Here is a 21,716-nt window from a genome sequence, read left to right as displayed (position 1 = left end):
TACAGAAGCTCTTTGATATATTGAAGGGCAACATGTAATCTCATCTTTGTATCTTTTCACTGTGAAGTGTTGAAATCGCTGTGAAGTTGGTGGTCAGAATGTTCTTATAAGGGTAGTGACGTCCTTATCTTTACAACAGTAATAATCAGTTTAATGCCTCAAGCCTTAGGCTAAAAACAGTTGGTACTTTATGTCCTGATGGCACGGATCTTCCTCTTCCAGGGCAACAAGGGCAAGACAGGAGTGATTATTGCAGCCTACATGCACTACAGCAAGATCTCTGCAGGGTAAGTGTCCTGTCCTGCATCCAAAGCCACAGTTTCCACACTGAGCATGGTTTAAGGCTGTAGTAATGGAAACTGGCTTGTTTTTTGGCTCAAGCCTACTGCATTCATGTACTTCTGGCTCTTAGAGAGCCCATAATGGGAATGTTATGTAAATGTTGTATAATTCTCTCTATGAAGTATGTATTCTTCTTGTGCAGTGTGTCGGTTTCATTCTGCGTTTCTGTGTTTGAGCAGGGCAGACCAGGCCCTTAGCACACTGGCCATGAGGAAGTTCTGTGAGGATAAAGTCTCGTCCTCCCTCCAACCGTCCCAAAACAGGTAAGGACTATCTACAGACATTTTGTCTGTATCACTAACCAACAAGCAAGCCCCACCTTTTTATTTTTTGTCTTAAGTGATGTAGGCTTACTAACCCCCCCCCCCCCCCCCCCCCTCTCAGGTATATCTACTACTTTGGGGGGCTCCTCTCTGGGGCGATCAAGATGAACAGCAACCCACTGTTCCTCCACCAGGTCCTCATCCCCACACTCCCTAACTTCCAGGGCGAAGGAGGTGAGGCCATGCGAGGGGCACTACGCACCCTGACTGACATGCTCAGATAAGACCAGTCATTCCCCAACCTCAGGGAGCTGAGTCGGTTTTGAGTCTATGTTTACAGTATACTGTGGTGTGCGTGTGTGTGTCTATGAGTGCATGTCTCTGCACAAGGCTCTGCGATATGGCCCTGTGAATGACAGCAGTGTTTTCACATGGTCAAGTTCACCCTCCACCCACACACTGGCCTGTTTATCTTTAATCGTATGACAAAGGACAGGGGGAGAGACAGTTAGCACATTCCACTGTGTAACGCTGAACACCGCCTCTCTTTATCGTTGCCCAGGTTACTTTCCCTTCCTGAAGATCTACCAGTCCATGCAGCTGGTCTACACCTCAGGGATATAGTGAGTCTGCATCACTTTATGTCCTACATTATTATTAACAACACAACTGACCGAAAAGCCATAGCTCTAACATACTGGACAGGATGTGCCTTTACTTTTCCTTGTCTGTGTGCGCCTATCTGTTTGTATTCATATGTTGTGTGTTGTGTGTTGTCCACAGTGACTTGCAGGGTTCCGGGGGCCGAAGACTGTGTGTGACCATTGAGCCTGCATTGCTGCTGAAGGGAGACATCATGGTAAGTCTGAGTCAGACAGACAGTCTGACAGATTATTCCACTGTTTCTCAAGTTAAGTCACTGCCTTGCCAATGCCTGTTGAGAAAGTAGATTGATTCTCCTCTCCTCCATCTCATCTGTTGTTCTGCTCCCTTCCCACATCTCTGTCTCCCCTTGCAGGTGAAGTGTTACCACAGACGGGCCCAGAGTGCAGAGAGGGACACAGTGTTCAGACTGCAGTTCCACACCTGCACCATCCACGGGGCACAGCTGTGGTTCGGCAAGGGGGAGCTGGATGAGGCCTGTACTGGTATGGAGCGGGAGGGTCTGGGGAGAGGGCAGGGAAAGGCTCTTCTTGAGACACGTATGGAAAGGGTTTATTATCAATACAAGGCCTTCTTGGCAGTAACGGTTAAGCCAGTGTGGAACAATAAAACGTGTTGGTTCATTGTGGTGGTTAAGAGAAGTGGAAATTACTATATTGAACCGACGTGTCAAAATGAATCCCTCAGGGTTCATTACTTAATTGTATAATGAACACACTAATTTCCTAATTCCCCTGTTTTTACTTTCTGTTAAATTACTTCCAGCTGAAAAGTTGTGGCCTGTATTGTAAAAGCACCAGGGGATTATGTGGAAGTAATTAGCCCAATTGAACCAACCAAGCCACTGTAAAGGAAAACATTAAAACGCACCCGATAGATGTGGTCATTTCTTTTCTCAGATGAACGATTTCCCTCGGATGCAACTGTAGAGTTTGTCTTTTCCTCTGGACCAGAGAAGATCAAAGGTTTGTTTTTACTATGTGTCTCGTCTTCAGCTCTCTCATTTCAGGAGAATTTACAATGTAACAGTACCAGTGAACACAATGGCAGTTTGTATTAATGTGCTTGTGCTTAATCATATGTCTAATCATATGCACTATTCGCTCAGGGCGTGAGTACCAGAGGAATGACCCTGCTGTCACAGTGGACTACAACACAGCTGACCCTGTGGTGCGCTGGGACTCCTATGAGAACTTCAACCAGCGCTACCAGGACAGTCTAGAAGGTACAGAAAGCCTCCCTGAATTTCTGGTGGGCTCTATCTCAATCATACAGCTTAAAGTACCTGCCCAGTGAAAATGTCACTTTCAAAAGTTAATATTTGATTAACTCATATCCAAATAATGTTGTTGACTCGTCCTATACACTTCAAAAACCCTGCCTCAAACTTGTATCTCAAGCCAGAGAGGGATAACTAGGCCCAAAATCTGTCTTTCACCACCATTTTTTTTGCACACCGAGCGAAATGTCAATGAGTGTCAAATTAGGTCAAAAAATGATTTAATGGCTTATTTGCTACGTGAGGTTTATTTGATTGAATAGAAGTTTTGTAATGCTTAGGTAGTTATGAGTGTACTGATATAAGTAGGGCACGTGACATCCCGGCAACTTTAATAAAAAAATGACTTCATATCAGAGTTGTGCTTGTTAAGGAAGGATGCTATGAAAGATGCTTGGGACGTTCCAATCCCTAAACCCTGACCTTAACTGGTACCTTAACCATTTTAAACATCAACTTCAATGGGGGGTAGGGACATACCAAGGATCCCGGATAACAAGGACTGTTGTGGTTGGTCACACATGTATCTGCCCTCTCATTGGCTAGAATGGTCCCAACTTAACATTGGCCAGCGGCCAGTGGAGTATCTGTATAATATAATGGAACATCTGTATGCAAACAGACCGTTTAAAAAATGCTTGCTATTTCCTCATAGAACATCCCTGAGGAGGATGAGTTGGCCAATCAGCAGTCTAGAGGATGAGCTGGCCAATCAGCGGCCTACTTGTGTGAATATTTTTTATGACTGGGATACGGACACACCATTTTGTTGTTGGGGTACACCCACCATTCCAACACAGCTGATCTTTAAGATACTTAATTTAAACAATTTGGAAATAAAACCATTTCACTCATATTGTAAATAATTATTGGTCATATTTCATAGAAATATGGAAACACTGGGCAATTACTTTATGGCTATACTGTCAATGCTGTACTCTGAAGGTACAGTATGTTAAATCTCTACTCTCTCTCAGACATAGCCCACACCAGGGGTCCAGTGGATGGTAGTCTGTACGCCCAGATAAAGAAACGTCGCTCAGGCCCAGGTTCAGGCTCCCTGACCTCCACCAATGGGAGTCCAGCAGGGACCAGTGAGGAGAGGCCGAGTCAGAACCAGCTCCTCTCCCCTAGCTCTGACTCGCTCAATCACTCCGGCCACACTAGCCACCCCGGCCACTCTTCCCACTCTACGGCCCACCCAGAGCGTCCAGAAGAGCCCAGAAAGCCCCCGCCCCCCACTCGGCACGAGAGGGAGGAGCTGGAGCGCCTGCTGGGGGGCATCGAGGGGGAGAGGGACGACCAGGACAGGGAGCGGGAGACTGCCATCCTGGATGACGGGGACTCGTCCTCTCCCTCTGAGCGTACAGGTACCCTGAGGCTGGGCCGCTCCTGTTCCTGCCGGGTGGGCTACCGCTCCCAGCACTGTGCCAAGCCCGGTTGTGACCGACTCCACCTCATGCCCAACAGCTACTGCCTGGACAGAGCCCCGGGCACCAATGGTCATCCTGGGGCACCGCCCTCGGCTAACCCTGCCACCGTTCCCTCACACATGGACCTGTGCCAGCACTACAGCCCCCACCCTCACCCTCATCAGGCCCTGCCTCCCCCTGACCTGGTGTGGGACCGCCAGCAGGGCCCGCCACACTACCTGCAACGCTCCTGCTCTGAGGGACCCTCTCATCACCCCTCTCTGTGCCCCTATCCATCCCAGGAGCTGACCCCTCACCCCCACACCCTTCCTCCCGGGCGCCTGCTCTGTAGAAGTGATGACTATGGTCCGTACCATCACCCTCCCTCACACACCCATCACCACCCTCACCACACCAAGTCCTCCGGCCCCTACCACGACATGCTGCTGCTGGAAGGTCTGCCGCCCCCTGGCTGCCCCTGCCGGGACTGCCTCATCAGGAGGGAGGACTCAGCCTTCCGCGGCCTGCGGCTGGAGCGAGGAGAGAGCTTCCACTGGGGCAGAGAGGCAGAGCTGCAGCATCGTGAAGCAGGGCTGAGGAGGGGGAGGGAGTCTGAGCTGCCCAGAGGGGTAGAGATGCACTGGGAGAGGGAGGCAGTGGGACTGAGAAGAGGCAGGGAGATGTCACTGCATTGGGACAGGGAGGCAGAGCTCCAATGGGAGAGGGAGAGAGAGGCAGACTATTGGCACAGGAGGGCCACAGTGTCTTCCTATGGGCCCCAGGGACACGAGCTCCCTGCCTTCACTTTTGACCCCCTGCCGTCTGGCCACCCTGCGTACCCAGAGCCGTCTCGCTCCCACGCCCACTCCCACCTGGATCTGAAGTACAGCAGCAGCAGCAGTGGCTACCAGACCCCCCACCAGGCCTACCCCTGCTCCCCCTACCAGCCCTCTCCCTCTGAAAGCAGGGGCTATGCCTCAGGCTACCAGTCTGAGTCTACCTCCCCTCTGCCCCCTCCCTCCACCCTGTCAGGCCCCTGCAGCCACACCACAGGGCCAGCAGACCACCACCCTGAAGCCCACCCTCAGCAGTACCTCTCCGACAGCCAGACAGGTGAGACAACCTCGACTGACAGCATTTTAGAAAATAATTTCATGAAATTACATTTAAACCAATGTAGGAAATACTTTGTCAATTGTCAGTTCGGTGTCACATAAAATAATTCCCTCTTTTCTCTATCTTCCATAAGATGGAAGGGGGATGAGTGAGAATGTGGGTTGGAGAGACCACATCTCCCAGGGTTCCTTCAAGAGGATGCATCAAGATGCCCATGTCCCGTGTTCCACGCCTTATGACCGCTCTGGGCCACCCACTCCTGTTCATACCAGCAGCCCTCTGCGCACACAAGAAAGGTATTGTCTTCATTTTAACATCTGCATGTCACATATCAGTCGTGTGTGTCGATTGAAGACATTCTCCAGAACTTTGGCAACTACTAAGTCTTTTTTTACTTCCCACTTTGGGCTGGATGTGTCAATGTGCAGTTCATACATGCATAATCTATACTGTCTTACCTCAATTAGCCACGAAATACCTAATTTGAAAGCAACTGTTTTTCTCAAAGCTCTGCTGCCCCATTTTCCCTACATTTTCCCCCACGTGGGCCAGCCCCCTAGCAATTCGAGTTCTAGCCAAGGAGCTTTAGCCCCTTGCAATTTGAGTGATAGCTAGCAAGATGCACACACAGAAGAGCGAGCAATGACGTGATGCACATATCTGCACATATGTGACGTAGTAGCAATTTTCAGGGACCACTTTTGGCTTATAAGCGTTACTTTCAGAACTACTGGCTAAATGAACTCAGCAAAAAAGAAACATACTCTCACTGTCAACTGCGTTTATTTTCAGCAAACTTAACATGTGTAAATATTTGTATAAACATTACAAGATTCAACAACTGAGACATAAACTGAACAAGTTCCACAGACATGTGACTAACAGAAATGGAATAATGTGTCACTGAACAAAGGTGGGGTCAAAATCAAAAGTAACAGTCAGTATCTGGTGTGTCCACCAGCTGCATTAAGTACTGCAGTGCATCTCCTCCTCATGGACTGCACCAGATTTGCCAGTTCTTGCTGTGAGATGTTACCCCACTCTTCCACCAAGGCACCTGCAAGTTCCCGGACATTTCTGGGGGGAATGGTCCTAGCCCTCACCCTCCGATCCAACAGGTCCCAGACGTGCTCAATGGGATTGAGATCCGGGCTCTCTGCTGGCCATGGCAGAACACTGACATTCCTGTCTTCCAGGAAATCACGCACAGAACAAGCAGTATGGCTGGTGGCATTATCATGCTGGAGGGTCATGTCAGGATGAGCCTGCAGGAAGGGTGCCACATGAGGGAGGAGGATGTCTTCCCTGTAACGCACAGCGTTGAGATTGCCTGCAATGACAACAAGCTCAGTCCGATGATGACCTCCAAATCGATCCTGCTCCAGAGTACAGGCCTCGGTGTAACGCTCATTCCTTCGACGATAAACGCGAATCTGACCATCACCCCTGATGAGACAAAACTGTGACTCGTCAGTGAAGAGCACTTTTTGCCAGTCCTGTCTTGTCCAGCGACAGTGGGTTTGTGCCCATGCCCGGTGATGTCTGGTGAGGACCTGCCTTACAACATGCCTACAAGCACTCAGTCCTGCTTCTCTCAGCCTATTGTGGACAGTCTGAGCACTGATGGAGGGATTGTGCGTTCCTGGTGTAACTCGGGCAGTTGTTGTTGCCATCCTGTACCTGTCCCGCAGGTGTGATGTTTGGATGTATCGATCCTGTGCAGGTGTTGTTACACGTGGTCTGCCACTGCGAGGACAATCAGCTGTATGTCCTGTCTCCCTGTAGCGCTGTCTTAGGCGTCTCACAGTACAGACATTGCAATTTATTACCCTGGCCACATCTGCAGTCCTCATGCCTCCTTGCAGCATGTCTAAAGCACATTCACACAGATGAGTAGGGACCCTGGGCATCTTACTTTTGTTGTTTTTCACAGTCAATAGAAAGGCCTCTTTAGTGTCCTAGGTTTTCATAACTGTGACCTTAATTGCCTACTGTCTGTAAGCTGTTAGTGTCTTAACAAACGTTCCACAGGTGTATGTTCATTAATTGTTTCTTGTTCATTGAACAAGCATGGGAAACAGTGTTTAAACCCTTTACAATGAAGATCTGTGAAATTAATTGGATTTATACAAATTATCTTTGAAAGACAGTGTCCTGAAAAAGGGACGTTTCTTTTTTTGCTGAGTTTAGGATACAGAAGTACCAGACAATTTCCTTAAATAAACATTTCAAAATGTAATGTAAGAATATATTGCATATCTCTTTTAATATGACTTTCTATTTTTTTAGGCCCAGTCTAGGTGTACAAGAGGATGAAGTTCGATTGACTGACATAGTCAACAGTGACTTTGAATCTGCCCAGTCTCAGGATAGGCCCGATAGTACTGCTGCTCAAGTGTCTCAGCCCAACCAGCAACACATCCCTGACCCCTCACAGTCTTCATCCATGACACCCACACCTTCCCCCACCCAACTCAACAGCCACTGCACCACACCGACACATCCACCCTCACCCAACCAGCCCCAGAACCACTGTACCACACTCTCACCTACAACCAGCCAACCCAGCAACCACTGCCTCCCCGTATCACCCACTCAGACCCCCCCTGAGAAAGTTAGCCCACCTGGTCCAGAGACCACCCTTCCTACAGAGACTGCTGCACCGCCTCCTCTTGCCCAGCACCAGCCACCTAACCCCAACTCTGCACCTGGCACAACGGGACCCTGCCCAGCTCAGGGCCAGCTGAATGGAGCATGTCCACCCAGGGAGTTGACCCCAGAGGTCCCTAAATCCATCTCGACCCCCACTTCGGCTCCTTCCTCCCCCCAGCCTCCCATCAGCAGTCTGGAGGGCTCCCCCTCCTCAGAACCTCCTGTGCCTGGCTTCGCCACCCTGTGCCGGAGGCTGATGCTGGGCACTGAGCCCCCAGGACCCCTGCAGCATTACCCTGGCATGGAGGGCAGTGCCAGTGGGCACTCTTCAGCCCCTGAGGGACATGACACCCCGACCTTCCCCACCTCTGCCACCGGCTGCTGTGCCCAATCTGCCCCTCATGTGCCATACTCGGGCTACACTGCTGTCACCATCCCCCAGCCCCCACTCCCAGAGAAACGGCGGCAGTCTGCCCAGCCAGGATCACCTAACGGCGGGGTGGGTACCCTGAGGCCCTCCCTCTCACAGCACCATGTCACCTTCTCTCCAATGGTGGGGGAGATGGCACCCCCTGCAGGCCAAGGAGAAGAAATTCTATCTCTGGAAGGAGAGATGGCAGGCAGAGTCAGTGTTAAGTTTGTCCAGGACAGCTCACGCTTCTGGTACAAGCCTGGCATCTCCAGGGACCAAGGTAACTTAAGTTACTTTTAAACTCATCATAAAGAAAGCCGTTTGACTGTTATGCGATTTGCATGAAACTTTTTTTAATGTCTATTTTCTGTTTGCCTGTAGCCATAACTGCGCTGAAGGAGAGAGAACCAGGGGCGTTTCTTATCCGGGACAGCAACTCCTTCCAGGGTGCCTATGGCCTGGCACTGAAGGTGGCCATCCCGCCCGCTAACGTCAACAACCACAGCAGCAAAGGTATGACTCAACAACTGCCCGAGCCTTTTGCCTTCATCTCAACACCCTACATTTCCTCGACACAAAGCACTTCAATTTCAGCTAGCTAATAGTGTTCTTCGTGTTCTCTCCCTAACACACACATGGTAGCCAATCCATTAGAGCAGCTGGTGCGACACTTCCTGATTGAGCCGGGCCCCCGTGGAGTGAAGATCAAAGGGTGTCAGAATGAGCCCCATTTTGGTGAGATGTTCATTAAGAATAGTATACTCTCAGTTTTGGGCTATGTTGTTTTAGTTTTTTTCAGTATTCAGCTATTTAGGCATTCAGTCATTCTGTTCCATAGTTGTTGTTCCCAATGGATAATTTAGTCTAAGGGCTCTATTCAGTCCGTATCGCGGAAGTTCAGCATTACAGCGAGATTGAAATTTAAAGGCAATGTTCCCACGTTAGCGGACACTGCATTCACAGTAAACGCTGCATATGTCGGCTCAATCAAAAATGACCTTTACATTTCTATCGTGCAATCGGTAACAATTCAGCGATACAGATTTAATAGAGCCCTAAATGTCTGTGTTCCACAGGGAGTTTGTCTGCATTGGTGTACCAGCACTCCATCACCCCCATTTCCCTACCCTGTTCCCTGCGGATCCCAGAAAAAGGTCTGCAGTCACTCACATTATGGGCTATTATTAGCTAGCCGGCTGGAGTCATTTTAATGGGAACCAGTCCCCACCGAAGTAAACATAAGCTGTTTGATAACCATTGATGCTCAGTACCCTCTCACAATTTAATCCCTAGACAATTTGTGCAATAATAGTACATAGACATTTTATGTTTGTAGCACTTTTCACTGATACATAATGCATAGAATTATAACCTTCTGGTAAGGTTGAAATATTTCCAGCAATTTCCTCCAGATGGAGACAGAGTATAGATATTGATTCAAATACCTTTATCTAATTTGTACATCCCTGTGTTGCAGATCCCATTGGAGAAATGCAGGCGCTGCAGTCGACTGCCAGTAACATGAGCACTGCTGCAGACCTGCTGAAACAGGGTGCAGGTGAGGCTGCATTCCTGCTGTTGTGTGTGACATACACTGCTCAAAAAAATAAAGGGAACACTTAAACAACACAATGTAACTCCAAGTCAATCACACTTCTGTGAAATCAAACTGTCCACTTAGGAAGCAACACTGATTGACAATAAATTTCACATGCTGTTGTGCAAATGGAATAGACAAAAGGTGGAAATTATAGGCAATTAGCAAGATGTAACGGATGTGAAATGGCTAGCTAGTTAGCGGGTACGCGCTAGTAGCATTTCAATCAGTTACGTCACTTGCTCTGAGACTTTAAGTAGGGTTGCCCCTTGCTTTGCAAGGGCCGCGGCCTTTGTGGAGCGATGGGTAGCGATGCTTCGTGGGCAACCGTTGTTGATGTGTGCAGAAGGTCCCTGGTTCGCGCCCGTGTCGGGGCGAGGGGACGGTTTAAAGTTATACTGCTACATTGATGCTGTTGACCCGGATCACTGGTTGCTGCGGAAAAGGAGGAGGTTGAAAGGGGGGTGAGTGTAACGGATGTGAAATGGCTAGCTAGTTAGCGGGTATGCGCTAGTAGCATTTCAATCAGTTACGTCACTTGCTCTGAGACTTTAAGTAGGGTTGCCCCTTGCTTTGCAAGGGCCGCGGCCTTTGTGGAGCGATGGGTAACGATGCTTCGTGGGTAACGATGCTAACGATGCTGTGTGCAGAGGGTCCCTGGTTCGCGCCCGTGTCGGTGCGAGGGGACGCCGTAAAGTTATACTGTTACAAAGACACCCCCCAAAAGAGGAGTGATTCTGCAGGTGGTGACCACAGACCACTTCTCAGTTTCTATGCTTCCTGGCTGATGTTTTGGTCACTTTTGAATGCTGGCGGTGCTCTCACTCTAGTGGTAGCATGAGACGGAGTCTACAACCCACACAAGTGGCTCAGGTAGTGCAGTTTATCCAGGAAGGCACATCAATGCGAACTGTGGCAAAAAGGTTTGCTGTGTCTGTCAGCGTAGTGTCCAGAGCATGCAGGCGCTACCAGGAGACAGGCCAGTACATCAGGAGACGTGGAGGAGGCCGTAGGAGGGCAACAACCCAGCAGCAGGACCGGTACCTCCGCCTTAGTGCAAGGAGGTGCACTGCCAGAGCCCTGCAAAATGACCTCCAGCAGGCCACAAATGTGCATGTGTCAGCATATGGTCTCACAAGGGCTCTGAGGATCTCATCTCGGTACCTAATGGCAGTCAGGCTACCTCTGGCGAGCACATGGAGGGCTGTGCGGCCCCACAAAGAAATGCCACCCCACACCATGACTGACCCATCGCCAAACCGGTCATGCTGGAGGATGTTGCAGGCAGCAGAACGTTCTCCACGGCGTCTCCAGACTCTGTCACGTCTGTCACATGTGCTCATGTGCTCAGTGTGAACCTGCTTTCATCTGTGAAGAGCACAGGGCACCAGTGGCGAATTTGCCAATCTTGGTGTTCTCTGGCAAATGCCAAACGTCCTGCACGGTGTTGGGCTGTAAGCACAACCCCCACCTGTGGACGTCGGGCCGTCATACCACCCTCATGGAGTCTGTTTCTGGCCGTTTGAGCAGACACATGCACATTTGTGGCCTGCTGGAGGTCATTTTGCAGGGCGCTGGCAGTGCACCTCCTTGCACAAAGGCAGAGGTACCGGTCCTGCTGCTGGGTTGTTGCCCTCCTACGGCCTCCTCCACGTCTCCTGATGTACTGGCCTGTCTCCTGGTAGCGCCTGCATGCTCTGGACACTACGCTGACAGACACAGCAAACCTTTTTGCCACAGTTCGCATTGATATGCCATCCTTGATGAACTGCACTACCTGAGCCACTTGTGTGGGTTGTAGACTCCGTCTCATGCTACCACTAGAGTGAGAGCACCGCCAGCATTCAAAAGTGACCAAAACATCAGCCAGGAAGCATAGGAACTGAGAAGTGGTCTGTGGTCACCACCTGCAGAATCGCTCCTGTTTTGGGGGGTGTCTTGCTAATTGCCTATAATTTCCACCTTTTGTCTATTCCATTTGCACAACAGCATGTGAAATTTATTGTCAATCAGTGTTGCTTCCTAAATGGACAGTTTGATTTCACAGAAGTGTGATTGACTTGGAGTTACATTGTGTTGTTTAAGTGTTCCCTTTATTTTTTTGAGCAGTGTATATGAACACCATGGTGCTTTATAATGTAATACATCTTATTTTCCACAGTATATAGGGCATAAAATATGTTGTAGTCCATGCAACTGATAATGGAGCAAGTCACATGTTTTATACATTTGTGTAATATACCAGTTTTTCTCATATTCATTCAACAGTGACCTAACAATTGCTAAGGGAAATGCTTTTAAGGCTACCTCCACTTGTAAATTAAATCCATTCGTCTATCCTTCTAGATGAATGGAAAATTGTTTGCAGTGCATAATATCCATTTTGTCAGGTTGTTTTTGTTAGCTTCGTTGACGTTAGCTGACACTCAGGGGATGCCAGGACCAAACTTTGTAGACGCCCCAAATAAGCACTGTTTATCATTTTTTTTTATAGGCAATACGCATGTGCAAACTATGAAATCCACTCAATTAAATGAATGAAGCTAGCAAAGCCCTATGCCTGAAATGTCCATCAACAGTTACTGGAGTGCATTTCAGTTAACGGGAAGGAAAGCACTGCATACGCCGATCGTGATGCATACCCTGGCGACTCGAGGTTTTGATGCAGTTTTAGTACATTTTGGGATTTGAGAGAAAGAAAAAAAAAATTGAGAAAACAAATATTAGATAACTAAAACAATACTTAAATATAATTGTATTTTCAATTTGACTTTCATAACAGCTATTTTGATTAAATTGTCATTACAGAGTAAGCACTGCCTACCCTGACTGCACATCACTGACACACCCACAGATGGTGTGTTTGAGCAGTAATGCTAACAAAGCCCACAGTAAATTTGGTCGGTGAGTGAAGGCGGGGGAGGTGCATCTGCGACAGTCAAAAGTTGGGACACTGTGGGGGTTTTCCAGCAGCAAGGCTCAGGTCAATATGGCAGTGTCAACATAGCTGCTATTGTTTATAAAAGGTTTTCTTTACAAAATGTTGAAATAAACTTATGTACCCCCATATCACACTCACAAACTGAAAACATAACATGTGTACAATTAACTTGTTAGATGTTAAATATCACTTTTTATTCCCTGTAGCTTTAGAATCATGGCAAAGGTGGTTCCTAGTTCAGTCACGTTAACGTGGGTCAACCAAAAACACCCTAATAATTGCTTAACTCAAATCAAATTTATAAAGCCCTTTTTACATCAGTAGATGTCACAAGTGGTTATACAGAAACCCAGCCTAAAACCCTAAACAGCAAGCAATGCTGATTTAGAAGCACAAATGAAGAAGCAAAAGTATTTTTCATTTTTTTTTTTTTACATTTGTAAAGTTCATGCAATCGATATGTAGGCACATGTCAAACTATTTTTATCCCCATAATACAACACACTTTGAAAGGCGGTGACCGACTAGACAAAATGTATCTGCTTGAACGCGCCCAGCATTAAGTAGTGTTGTGGTAATTTCAGTTCTTGAGGACAGTGAGCAGATGATTGCGGAAGAGTGTGCACATACACGTGCGTGCGCCTCTACATCGGTGTGGCCTGTGTCTGGCCCTGTGATGTCACCAGCTGCAGCAGAGTTCCGGAGGCTGGTCGGTTCTCTCCTGTCGACCAGCCGTAAAACATTCTGGAACAACACAATTGAACATTCCATAGATCACAGCACAGTAAAACATTCTAAAACATCACATCAGACAGCACTGAATCACAACACGTTATTACATCACAGTACTGTGTTAAAGCAGTGCTTCTTAATCCTGGTGCTAGGGATCCAATGGGGTGCACATTTTAGCTTTTGCCCTAGCACTGCACACATCTGATTCCATTCTTCAAAGGTTTGATGATAAATTGATTAGTGTAATCAGGTGTCTAGTGCTAGGTCTCCTGGACCAGGATAGAGAAACTTTTACAGCATGGCTCTTGCAGCATCAGGGTTTTGGGGTCGATTCCTGCTGAGACCACCCATATGGAAATGTAAGCCGGCATAGCTAAATACTGTATATTACATCCTTATATTGTGTGTGTGTGTGTGTGTGTATGGACAGCACTGTCGCACACTCACTCTGCCACATATTCCAGTGGTGTCCAGGAAGTGACATCAGCGTCAGGCATGAACTTCCTGTTCATAGGCGTATCCAAGGTAATGCTGTCAGAGTGCAAAAGATGATTACAGACTGGTGTGAATGTGTGCCCGTTTGTCTGTGTGGGTGTGTCTGTCTGTCTTACGGTAGTATAGCGACAGCAGCAGCTTGTGGAGGGAGGCCACTGTTGGTTCCCGCTAGAGACTGACACAGCTGGTGGACCGCTGCCTTCGCCATACCATAACCCAACATACCTACACACACACGCAAGAGGGAGAGAACAATATATGGAATCTACTGCTCACATTCTTAATGGATGCCAATCATAAAAGCCAGGCAGTGAGGGGTGGCAACGCAGATGCAAAATAGGCAGCGGAACAGAATGGATGGGTGGGAAAACCAGAGACAGCTCTGTGATGGAGAGAGAAGGGATATTTGTTCATTGATTTGAGTGTGTGTACCTGGGGTTCCGGTCAGGGCAGCCTGGGCTCCAGACAGTGTGAGCAGCCCCCCTTCTCTCAGGTGTCTGGTTGCTAGGTGACTGGAAATGGTAGACGTCCACACACTCTGCTTCCACATCAGATCACTGTTCTTATAGAGAGCTACACACACACACACACACACACACACACTCATTGTCTTATACAGGGCTGAAGAGAGGGAAATAGAGATCAGTGGTTGTCCGTGTGTCTGTCTGTGTCGAGCCCTGACCTTTAGCCTTGGCGCTGCCTCCGGCCCATCCTCCCGCCACACACAGGATGGCATCCACCTTCTGGTCGCCTAGCAACGACAACACATCCGCTGTCACCTAGGCAACACACACACACACACTGCATGATCAACATGGGCATACATACATCAACATGGGCATACATACAACATATAACAGACACAGTCTGGCTTAATGTCCTCTTCTCCCTCATCTCCTTCCCTCTGTGGTGTTGAAGGAAATAGCTGAGGGAAAAAGACGAGAGGAGGAGCGGGGAGGGTCTCACCTGTTCTGCCTGGTCAGTAAAGGAGTCGGTTGGTTTGACTAGGATGTTGACGCTTGCCTCCTCATTGGCATTGATGTCAATACACGCCACCCACTGGAGAAACACACACAGTACTGTAGGCAGGGCTGCAATTTGAGTGTGGCTTCAGCTCTATATATTCTATTTATTTAACCTTAGTTCGGTTAAAAGATCTTTGAGGTTAGAGAGCTCTTTAGCGAGGGGTACCCGGTCAGTTAAGACAGTTCCTAATTCTACTGGCAGCAACGTTACACCTTAAACCTGGGGGTGTATTAATTCCGCCAATTTTGTTTCAAAACGTTTCTTAAACGGAAGCAAACAGAACAAAACGGGGAGCGACTTACCTGAATTTGTCCAATAGAAACTCTCGTTTTAGGGATGTATCATTAGTGCACACAAAGTAGCAACCCGTTGCAAAACGTTTGGCAACGAAAACGACCGTTTCAATTAGACGAATTCGGGCTCCGTTTGCTTTTGTTTGGTTCCGTTGGTTCCTAGTGAATACACCTTACAAGAGCTACCATAATAACAACACTAGAAGTCTGACAGTCGGCATCAGTTATATTTCTATACTGTTCATATACCTGACGTTGTTGAAGCTAATATCGTTCATTGTAGCTTTACAAAGAAGAACAACAGTTTGTCTGTCTGTCAATTCTCACCCAGTTTTTAGACTTGAAGTATTGGACACAAGTGGCCCCTAGTGCTCCTTTCCCGCCGTATATGATTACTTTTCGTGCCTCTCCCGCCGCCATACTTATAGCTTTGTCTGGTACGTTAACTAATGTCTGTCCGCGGACAGAAGGGGCTGTTGTAGGTTCTAGAACTAGACTGTAAACTCCTCCGTTCAGACTTCGCTATTCCACCTGGTCGTCACTAGTTACCGCAGCCACAAAGTCATAATTATGGCAAAACCCCTCCTATTTCTACAATTTATCTTCTTAAAATCAGATTTTAAACTCACCCTTAACCCTAACCACACTGTTAACGTTATGCGTAACCTTAAATTTAGACAACAACAAAAACGTTTTTAAATTAATGTTTCCGATTATAGGCATTTTTGACTTTCTGGCTGTGGTAACTAGTGACTACCCTTCCACAGCAATGATCAGTTCACCCGGAACTAGTTACTAACGAAATACCGCCCCAGAGCCCGGAGGACCAATAGAAATTCTCCAAAGCGAAATCTGACCAATCACTAAAAGAGTGTGAGCATTTTTTTTTTTTTAAGTTTATAAAATGTTTATTGACATTACATGAATATACAGTCTTGATCATACATGCAAGTTACATTGATGGCCAGGTAGAACATACCTACTTTAGGTCAATGCATTTAATTACCAGGAAATTACCACACAAGCTATACACTTCCCAACACTAACATTTCTCCCACAATCGTTAAGACTTAACTAAGAAATAAAAATCCCATAAATCATACATTCTGTACAGTACAAGCAGCACATAGCGCCAGCAGGCATCTCATAGGGTGAGTTGTTTTGCAAGGTCCTTGATCAGCGAAGACTTTAGCTGTGAAATAGTGGCAATTCTCATCTGCTTCTGACTAGAGTACTTGTTCTTAAGCATATGAAGAGTGTGAGCTCATTTGCCCAGCAGGGGGAGTTGGGACGTCACAGTACTAACTTTCCGTGTTGAACTTAACTGTTCTGATACCGTACTAAAAAAAAACAGAACAGAGCACACTGGAATTAATGAATCACTGTGACGTGAGCTGATATAATTCCTATGTGATGCATAATGCATTAGCTGCTATTGATACAGTACTATGTAATGCAGCATTTGAAAAACGTGCCTAGTTAAATAAAGGTTAAATAAATACAAATGTCGAATTTGAAACTAAATCATTCTCTCACAGTTCCCTTCCGGATTGTTCTGACTTTTTCCTGTCCCACCCCTCTCCCGTCCAGCCTGCAACGTGCTCTACCTGAATTCTGTGGAGACTGAGTCACTGACTGGACCACAGGCCATCTCCAAGGCAAACGGAGCCACGCTGGCACGAAACCCCCAGCCAGCGCCCACAGTGGTCCACTTTAAAGTGTCTTCACAGGGCATCACACTAACTGACAGCCAGCGCAGGTAACATTACCACTGACAAAATCATATGGTCTAAATGTCACACACATAAGTCATTGGTGATTAGGAAAGAAAGCAGGAAGATAGGTTGTATGGATGTATTGTGGTAGATTAGTACATATGATCGTGATATCGATGGTCACACTAAATGGTCTTTCTGTCGGTCTGTCTATAGGGTGTTCTTCAGGAGACACTACCCAGTCAACAGTGTGACTTTCAGCAGTATCGACCCCCAGGACAGGAGGTGGGCGCTGGAGTAGCACACAGACACAAACCATTCACAAACAATTTAAATGTCAGTCAACCATGACGTATAACATGAACTACATGACGACTGTGCCCTTATGCAATCTAATACACCTCGACCACACTGTTTATAAACCATCTCAGCTAACCATCTAAACAAGAGGAAACATTGAGGCATTTCCATTCTGTCATCACCATATTTCATTCATCCTTTGCTGTAAACCTGCGCATGGATCTGTGTGTGTGAGCTTGAAATATGTGTGTGTGTATGTGTGGGAGAGAGAATGTGATGTGTTTATGCCTGGGCAATGCAGGCCGTGGCTGTGACTGCACCTGTACCCATGCCTGTGCTTGTTTGAGAGCTCTGTCTGTCAGTGTGGGTCTTGAGTCCGGTCTGTCTTTCTCTTTGCTTCAGGTGGACTAACTCAGACAGAACAACATCTAAGTAAGTGCTCTATGTGTGTTTGTGCATATGTTTGTTTGGGAGTGTGATGTGTTTGTATGTGTATTGATCGGTGTGACACGATGTTTGATTACCTGCATGGCATCATATTGCTTTTGTGCCTTTGCCATCATCCCAGTAAATACAGTATCTGTTGATCACGGTCACAAATTCATGTTCACAAATATTCATGCTCACAGCTTCTGTTTTATGCCAGTTCATAGGCTTTATGTAAATTTGTGTAGTTCGATGATTATTTATTTTTTATCGTATATTAGCTTAGGAGATAGCCTGATCCACCATCCTGACCGCTACGCACTTCACTGAATCCGAGTAGCGGAACATAATGTACTGTAAGCTCGCGAGATCAGGATAATCAGATGAGGCTAATATTATCCTCCCATGTTCTACCTTCTACTACGGTAACTTTGTTTGGTTACCTGGCCCATATGTTAGTCTCAGCCTGTTCCCGTCTAAAGAGTTAGGCCTAGATTCGATTCAATCAGATCAAGCAATAACCTGCGATAGCAGACACAGATATTTTGGCGGTTTTCGGAGGTGGAACTGCTTTGGAGCAACTGCTCCGCTTAACTCGTGTTAGAAGTTCAGAATCAGAAAGTGTAGGCTATTATAAAAGTAATTATGCTCAAAATAAAAAAATATTTCTACGAAATAATGAGGATTGCTATCATCCTAATCGAGGTGTAGATTACATCTCACATTCCAGTGTTCAAACTTGTATACAAGGCTGCATAGAATTTCTCTTAATGTGACTCCGTTCAGCCAATGGCAATGTCCGCTTTAGGTATAATGCCGGGTGCCACTTATGGATTTGACAGCTCTGACACTGCCAAAACGGATCTGATTGAATTGAGCCTTTAATCACAGAAGTCTCACTCATAGTATTAAACCAGTAAGAATGGGCATCAATATGTCTAAATAGGGGCTTGATTCAATCTGAAACGCAGAATAATTGCAATATAGCGCAATTTATATTTAAAGGTAATTTCCGATTGAGCCGGCATATGCAGCGTTTACCATGAATGCAGTTTCCGCAAACGCAAGAAACCTTGTCTTTAAATGTCAATTGCGTTATAATGCGGATCTTTCGCAGTCAGGTTCGAATCTAGCCCTAGGTGTGTATTTCTAACCCTCTAATATCTATTTCCTCTCTCCCCTTTCTCCTTCGGTTCAATAGGGTGTTTGGGTTTGTAGCCAAGAAGCCAGGCAGCATGGCAGAAAATGTGTGTCATCTGTTTGCTGAGCTCGATCCGGAGCAGCCAGCCTCTGCCATTGTCAACTTCATCAACAAGGTGATGTTAGGGCCGCAGCGCAGGTAGAGAACCAAGCCAAAGACCCGTCACCGGTGTTAGACTGTCAACAGTGTTACATCTCCCAAAGAGGAGGCTTCAAAACATATGCTTTACAGACCCACAAAGCACCATTGGCGGTGGCCTCTTCTCAAAGACTGAGTTTTGAAACCAAAAGGCTCAACATTTCAAACATGACTGCCATTTTGAATTATAGTCAAAATGTATTAGTTGTTTAAATGTCTAATATCTAAAAATGCCTTGAAGGTCCAATGCAGCCATTTTTATATCAATATCAAATCATTTCTGGGTAACAATGAAGTACCTTATTGTAATTGTTTTCAATTAAAATGGTTAAAAGATATATTTTCCTCAGCAAAGAGCAATTTCTCAAGCAACAATTTTGCTAGAACTGTCTGTGAGTGGTCTAAGCGGAAAACTGAAAAACTAGCTGTTATTGGCAGAGAGGTTTGGAACTCTCTTATTTGTCTATTAACAAATGTATCGCCTTGTGATGTCACCAGGCAGGCCAAAACTCGATCCCACCATAACAGGTGGATATTTCAGGCGATCCTTTCAAACAGCTCTTAAACTAAAATGGCATTTATCATTTTCAGAGTATTATTCCATTGTGGAATAATACTCTGAAATTGTTTGTGTTGTGGAAATACATATAAAACACAGGAAACCTAGTTTTTAACAGCACTGGGCCTTTAATTTCCTATTGCCTTAAAGTTACCAAAGCCTTGTCGTCACTTGCTAGTCATTTAAGGTTTCAGGTATGCAGTAAGCAGCCTAGTCCACCCACAGGCCTACCAAAGACTACTCTTAATTACACATAAACCTTGCCTCAACCCTGTCACTCTCCCCAGTATAAGTCAAACAAAATGTTGAAGATGTAGTCCTACAGTAGGCTACAGTAGAAAGTAAAAGTGAACGTGAGAAACGTCTATTTGTAATGTGCAAGGGAGAGAGTGTATGTGGTTAGGGTATCAGTGTGTGTAGAGGCTAGGGCACAGATATGGTCAGTACTAGAGATTATGGGGTATTGTTATGTTTTGTTCACATGTACGTTCGTATGAATTGTACTCTAGAAAGAAAAGTTTGTAGTAACCAAGGAATAATGGTGTGCCGCACCAATGCCATCTCTAATGTATTGTATTTATACCTATGGCTTTTTCTGTTAAGAGCAATACACAATAATATTGCTGCAAATAGTCATTTTGTTCTATTCCACACTTTTTTGGGGGGGGTCAATTATCTAGACTATGGGGCAAATACTAGTCCTTACTATACTGTATAACATTGAGAAATGTATTCAAACATTAAAAACAAGACAAGAATAAGTCACAATATCAATGTAACTCCCACATATATTTTTAGCTGTATGACTTTATGTACAAAGTTAACACACAAAGCAGACAGTTGTCTAAGGTCCTATGTACTTAACCAAAGACAGAGCACTCCTGTATTAAGATTTAATCGTTCATATTTTTAAGCTTCATGTATTTGTATTCTTAGTGTTTTGCATTGTTTTTGTAAGAAAAAGAAAGACACTTCTTTGTATGACAGCGGTAATATATTGTGGTCTGTTTTCTTATTGATTTTTATATGTAGTAATATATTTTCTCACATGCAGCTAGGAAAGGGAGGACAAAAGGAAACATTTGTAAGAAAATCTATGTTATATGCTATTTTTTAAGAAAGCTTTGTATGCACAAATAAAGAATATAATAAATAAAAAAATTCTGGTACCAAATCTGACTTCTGCTCATTGGATTTATTATCACTAGGTTTCTAAACTGTACTCCAGAATTTAAAGCCTCATGTATTTCTGCATCAGCTTTGCACATCTAGAGTTGAGGATTTTCTCTCATTCTTCCTTGCAAAATTTCCCAAGCTTTGCTACGTTAGATGGGGTACGGCGGTGAACAGCAATCTTGAAGTCTTTCCACAGATTTTCAAAGGGACTCAAGTCTGGGCTTTGGCTGGGTAACTCAAGGAATTTAACATTCTTGTTCTGGAGCCATTCTCGTGTTGCTTTGGCTGTATGTTTGGGGTCATTGTCCTGTTGGAATGTAAATCTTCACCCCAGTCTAAGGTTGTTTGCACTCTGAAGTAGGTTTTCATCAAGGATTTCCCTGTATTTGGCTCCATTCATGTTCCCTCTATCCTTATCAGTCTCCCAGTCCCTGCCACCGAAAAACATCCCCATAGCACGATGCTGCCACCATCATGCTTCACGGTAGGGATGGTTTTAGATGGTTGATGAGCTGTGCCTGGTTTTCCCCAGACATAGTGCTTTGCATTCAGGCCAAAAAGTTCAATTTTTGTCTCATCAGACCACATAATCGTTTGCCTTATGATCTCAGTCTTTCACTTGTCTTTTTGCAAACTCCAGGTGTGCTGTTATGTGGCTTCTTCTCAGGAGTGGCTTCTGTCTGACCACTCTCCCATAAAGCCCAGATTGGTGAAACTCTGTAGAGAGTTGTCCTTCTGGCAGGTTCTCCCATCTCAGTTAAGGAACTCTGTAATTCTGTCAGAGTGGTCATTGGGTTATTGGTCACCTCCCTGACCAAGGTCCTTTTTGCCCAGTTGCTCACTTTGGTCGAACAGCCAGCTCTAGGTAGTTCCATATTTCTTTACATTTTCCAATTATGGAGACCAAACTTTCTACATTCTAGAAATTGCTTCAACTGTGGGACCTTATATAGACAGGTGTGTTTCTTTCTAAATCAT

At 46.0% G+C, this 21,716-nt stretch overlaps 2 protein-coding genes across 5 annotated transcripts in view; one reads left to right on the top strand and one right to left on the bottom strand.

The window, feature by feature from the left end:
• The window catches only part of tns2a (tensin 2a), a 54,014-nt gene extending 33,273 nt beyond the window's left edge, over positions 1–20,741 (top strand). For 3 of the 4 annotated variants that reach the window (XM_055930882.1, XM_055930881.1, XM_055930884.1), the window contains exons 10-28: positions 223–287; positions 522–605; positions 727–839; positions 1,168–1,228; positions 1,389–1,464; positions 1,624–1,753; positions 2,168–2,233; positions 2,377–2,493; positions 3,525–5,072; positions 5,209–5,371; positions 7,365–8,419; positions 8,521–8,652; positions 8,782–8,874; positions 9,216–9,293; positions 9,617–9,697; positions 16,814–16,982; positions 17,155–17,223; positions 17,641–17,670; positions 18,866–20,741. In XM_055930882.1, the coding sequence (XP_055786857.1) occupies positions 223–287; positions 522–605; positions 727–839; positions 1,168–1,228; positions 1,389–1,464; positions 1,624–1,753; positions 2,168–2,233; positions 2,377–2,493; positions 3,525–5,072; positions 5,209–5,371; positions 7,365–8,419; positions 8,521–8,652; positions 8,782–8,874; positions 9,216–9,293; positions 9,617–9,697; positions 16,814–16,982; positions 17,155–17,223; positions 17,641–17,670; positions 18,866–19,007 (4,272 nt within the window). In that variant the 3' untranslated portion in view covers positions 19,008–20,741. The remainder of the gene's footprint in view (positions 1–222; positions 288–521; positions 606–726; positions 840–1,167; positions 1,229–1,388; positions 1,465–1,623; positions 1,754–2,167; positions 2,234–2,376; positions 2,494–3,524; positions 5,073–5,208; positions 5,372–7,364; positions 8,420–8,520; positions 8,653–8,781; positions 8,875–9,215; positions 9,294–9,616; positions 9,698–16,813; positions 16,983–17,154; positions 17,224–17,640; positions 17,671–18,865) is intronic. The other variant, XM_055930883.1, reaches the window with a different exon arrangement.
• LOC129860476 (dihydropteridine reductase-like) lies at positions 13,075–16,011 on the bottom strand. Its single transcript, XM_055930885.1, has 7 exons — positions 15,551–16,011; positions 14,871–14,963; positions 14,587–14,683; positions 14,337–14,477; positions 14,021–14,129; positions 13,857–13,940; positions 13,075–13,421 (listed from the first exon to the last, which is right to left on the bottom strand). The coding sequence occupies exons 1-7, from the start codon at positions 15,641–15,643 to the stop codon at positions 13,322–13,324; spliced, it is 717 nt and encodes a 238-aa protein (XP_055786860.1). The 5' UTR covers positions 15,644–16,011; the 3' UTR covers positions 13,075–13,321.
• Positions 20,742–21,716: the final 975 nt, after the last annotated feature.

The sequence above is a fragment of the Salvelinus fontinalis genome, chromosome 8, assembly GCF_029448725.1.
Source record: "Salvelinus fontinalis isolate EN_2023a chromosome 8, ASM2944872v1, whole genome shotgun sequence".
NCBI classification, from domain to species: Eukaryota; Metazoa; Chordata; class Actinopteri; order Salmoniformes; family Salmonidae; genus Salvelinus; species Salvelinus fontinalis.
The sequence above is the reverse complement of the archived record's forward strand: the minus strand, read 5'-3'. Positions and strand labels throughout refer to the sequence as shown.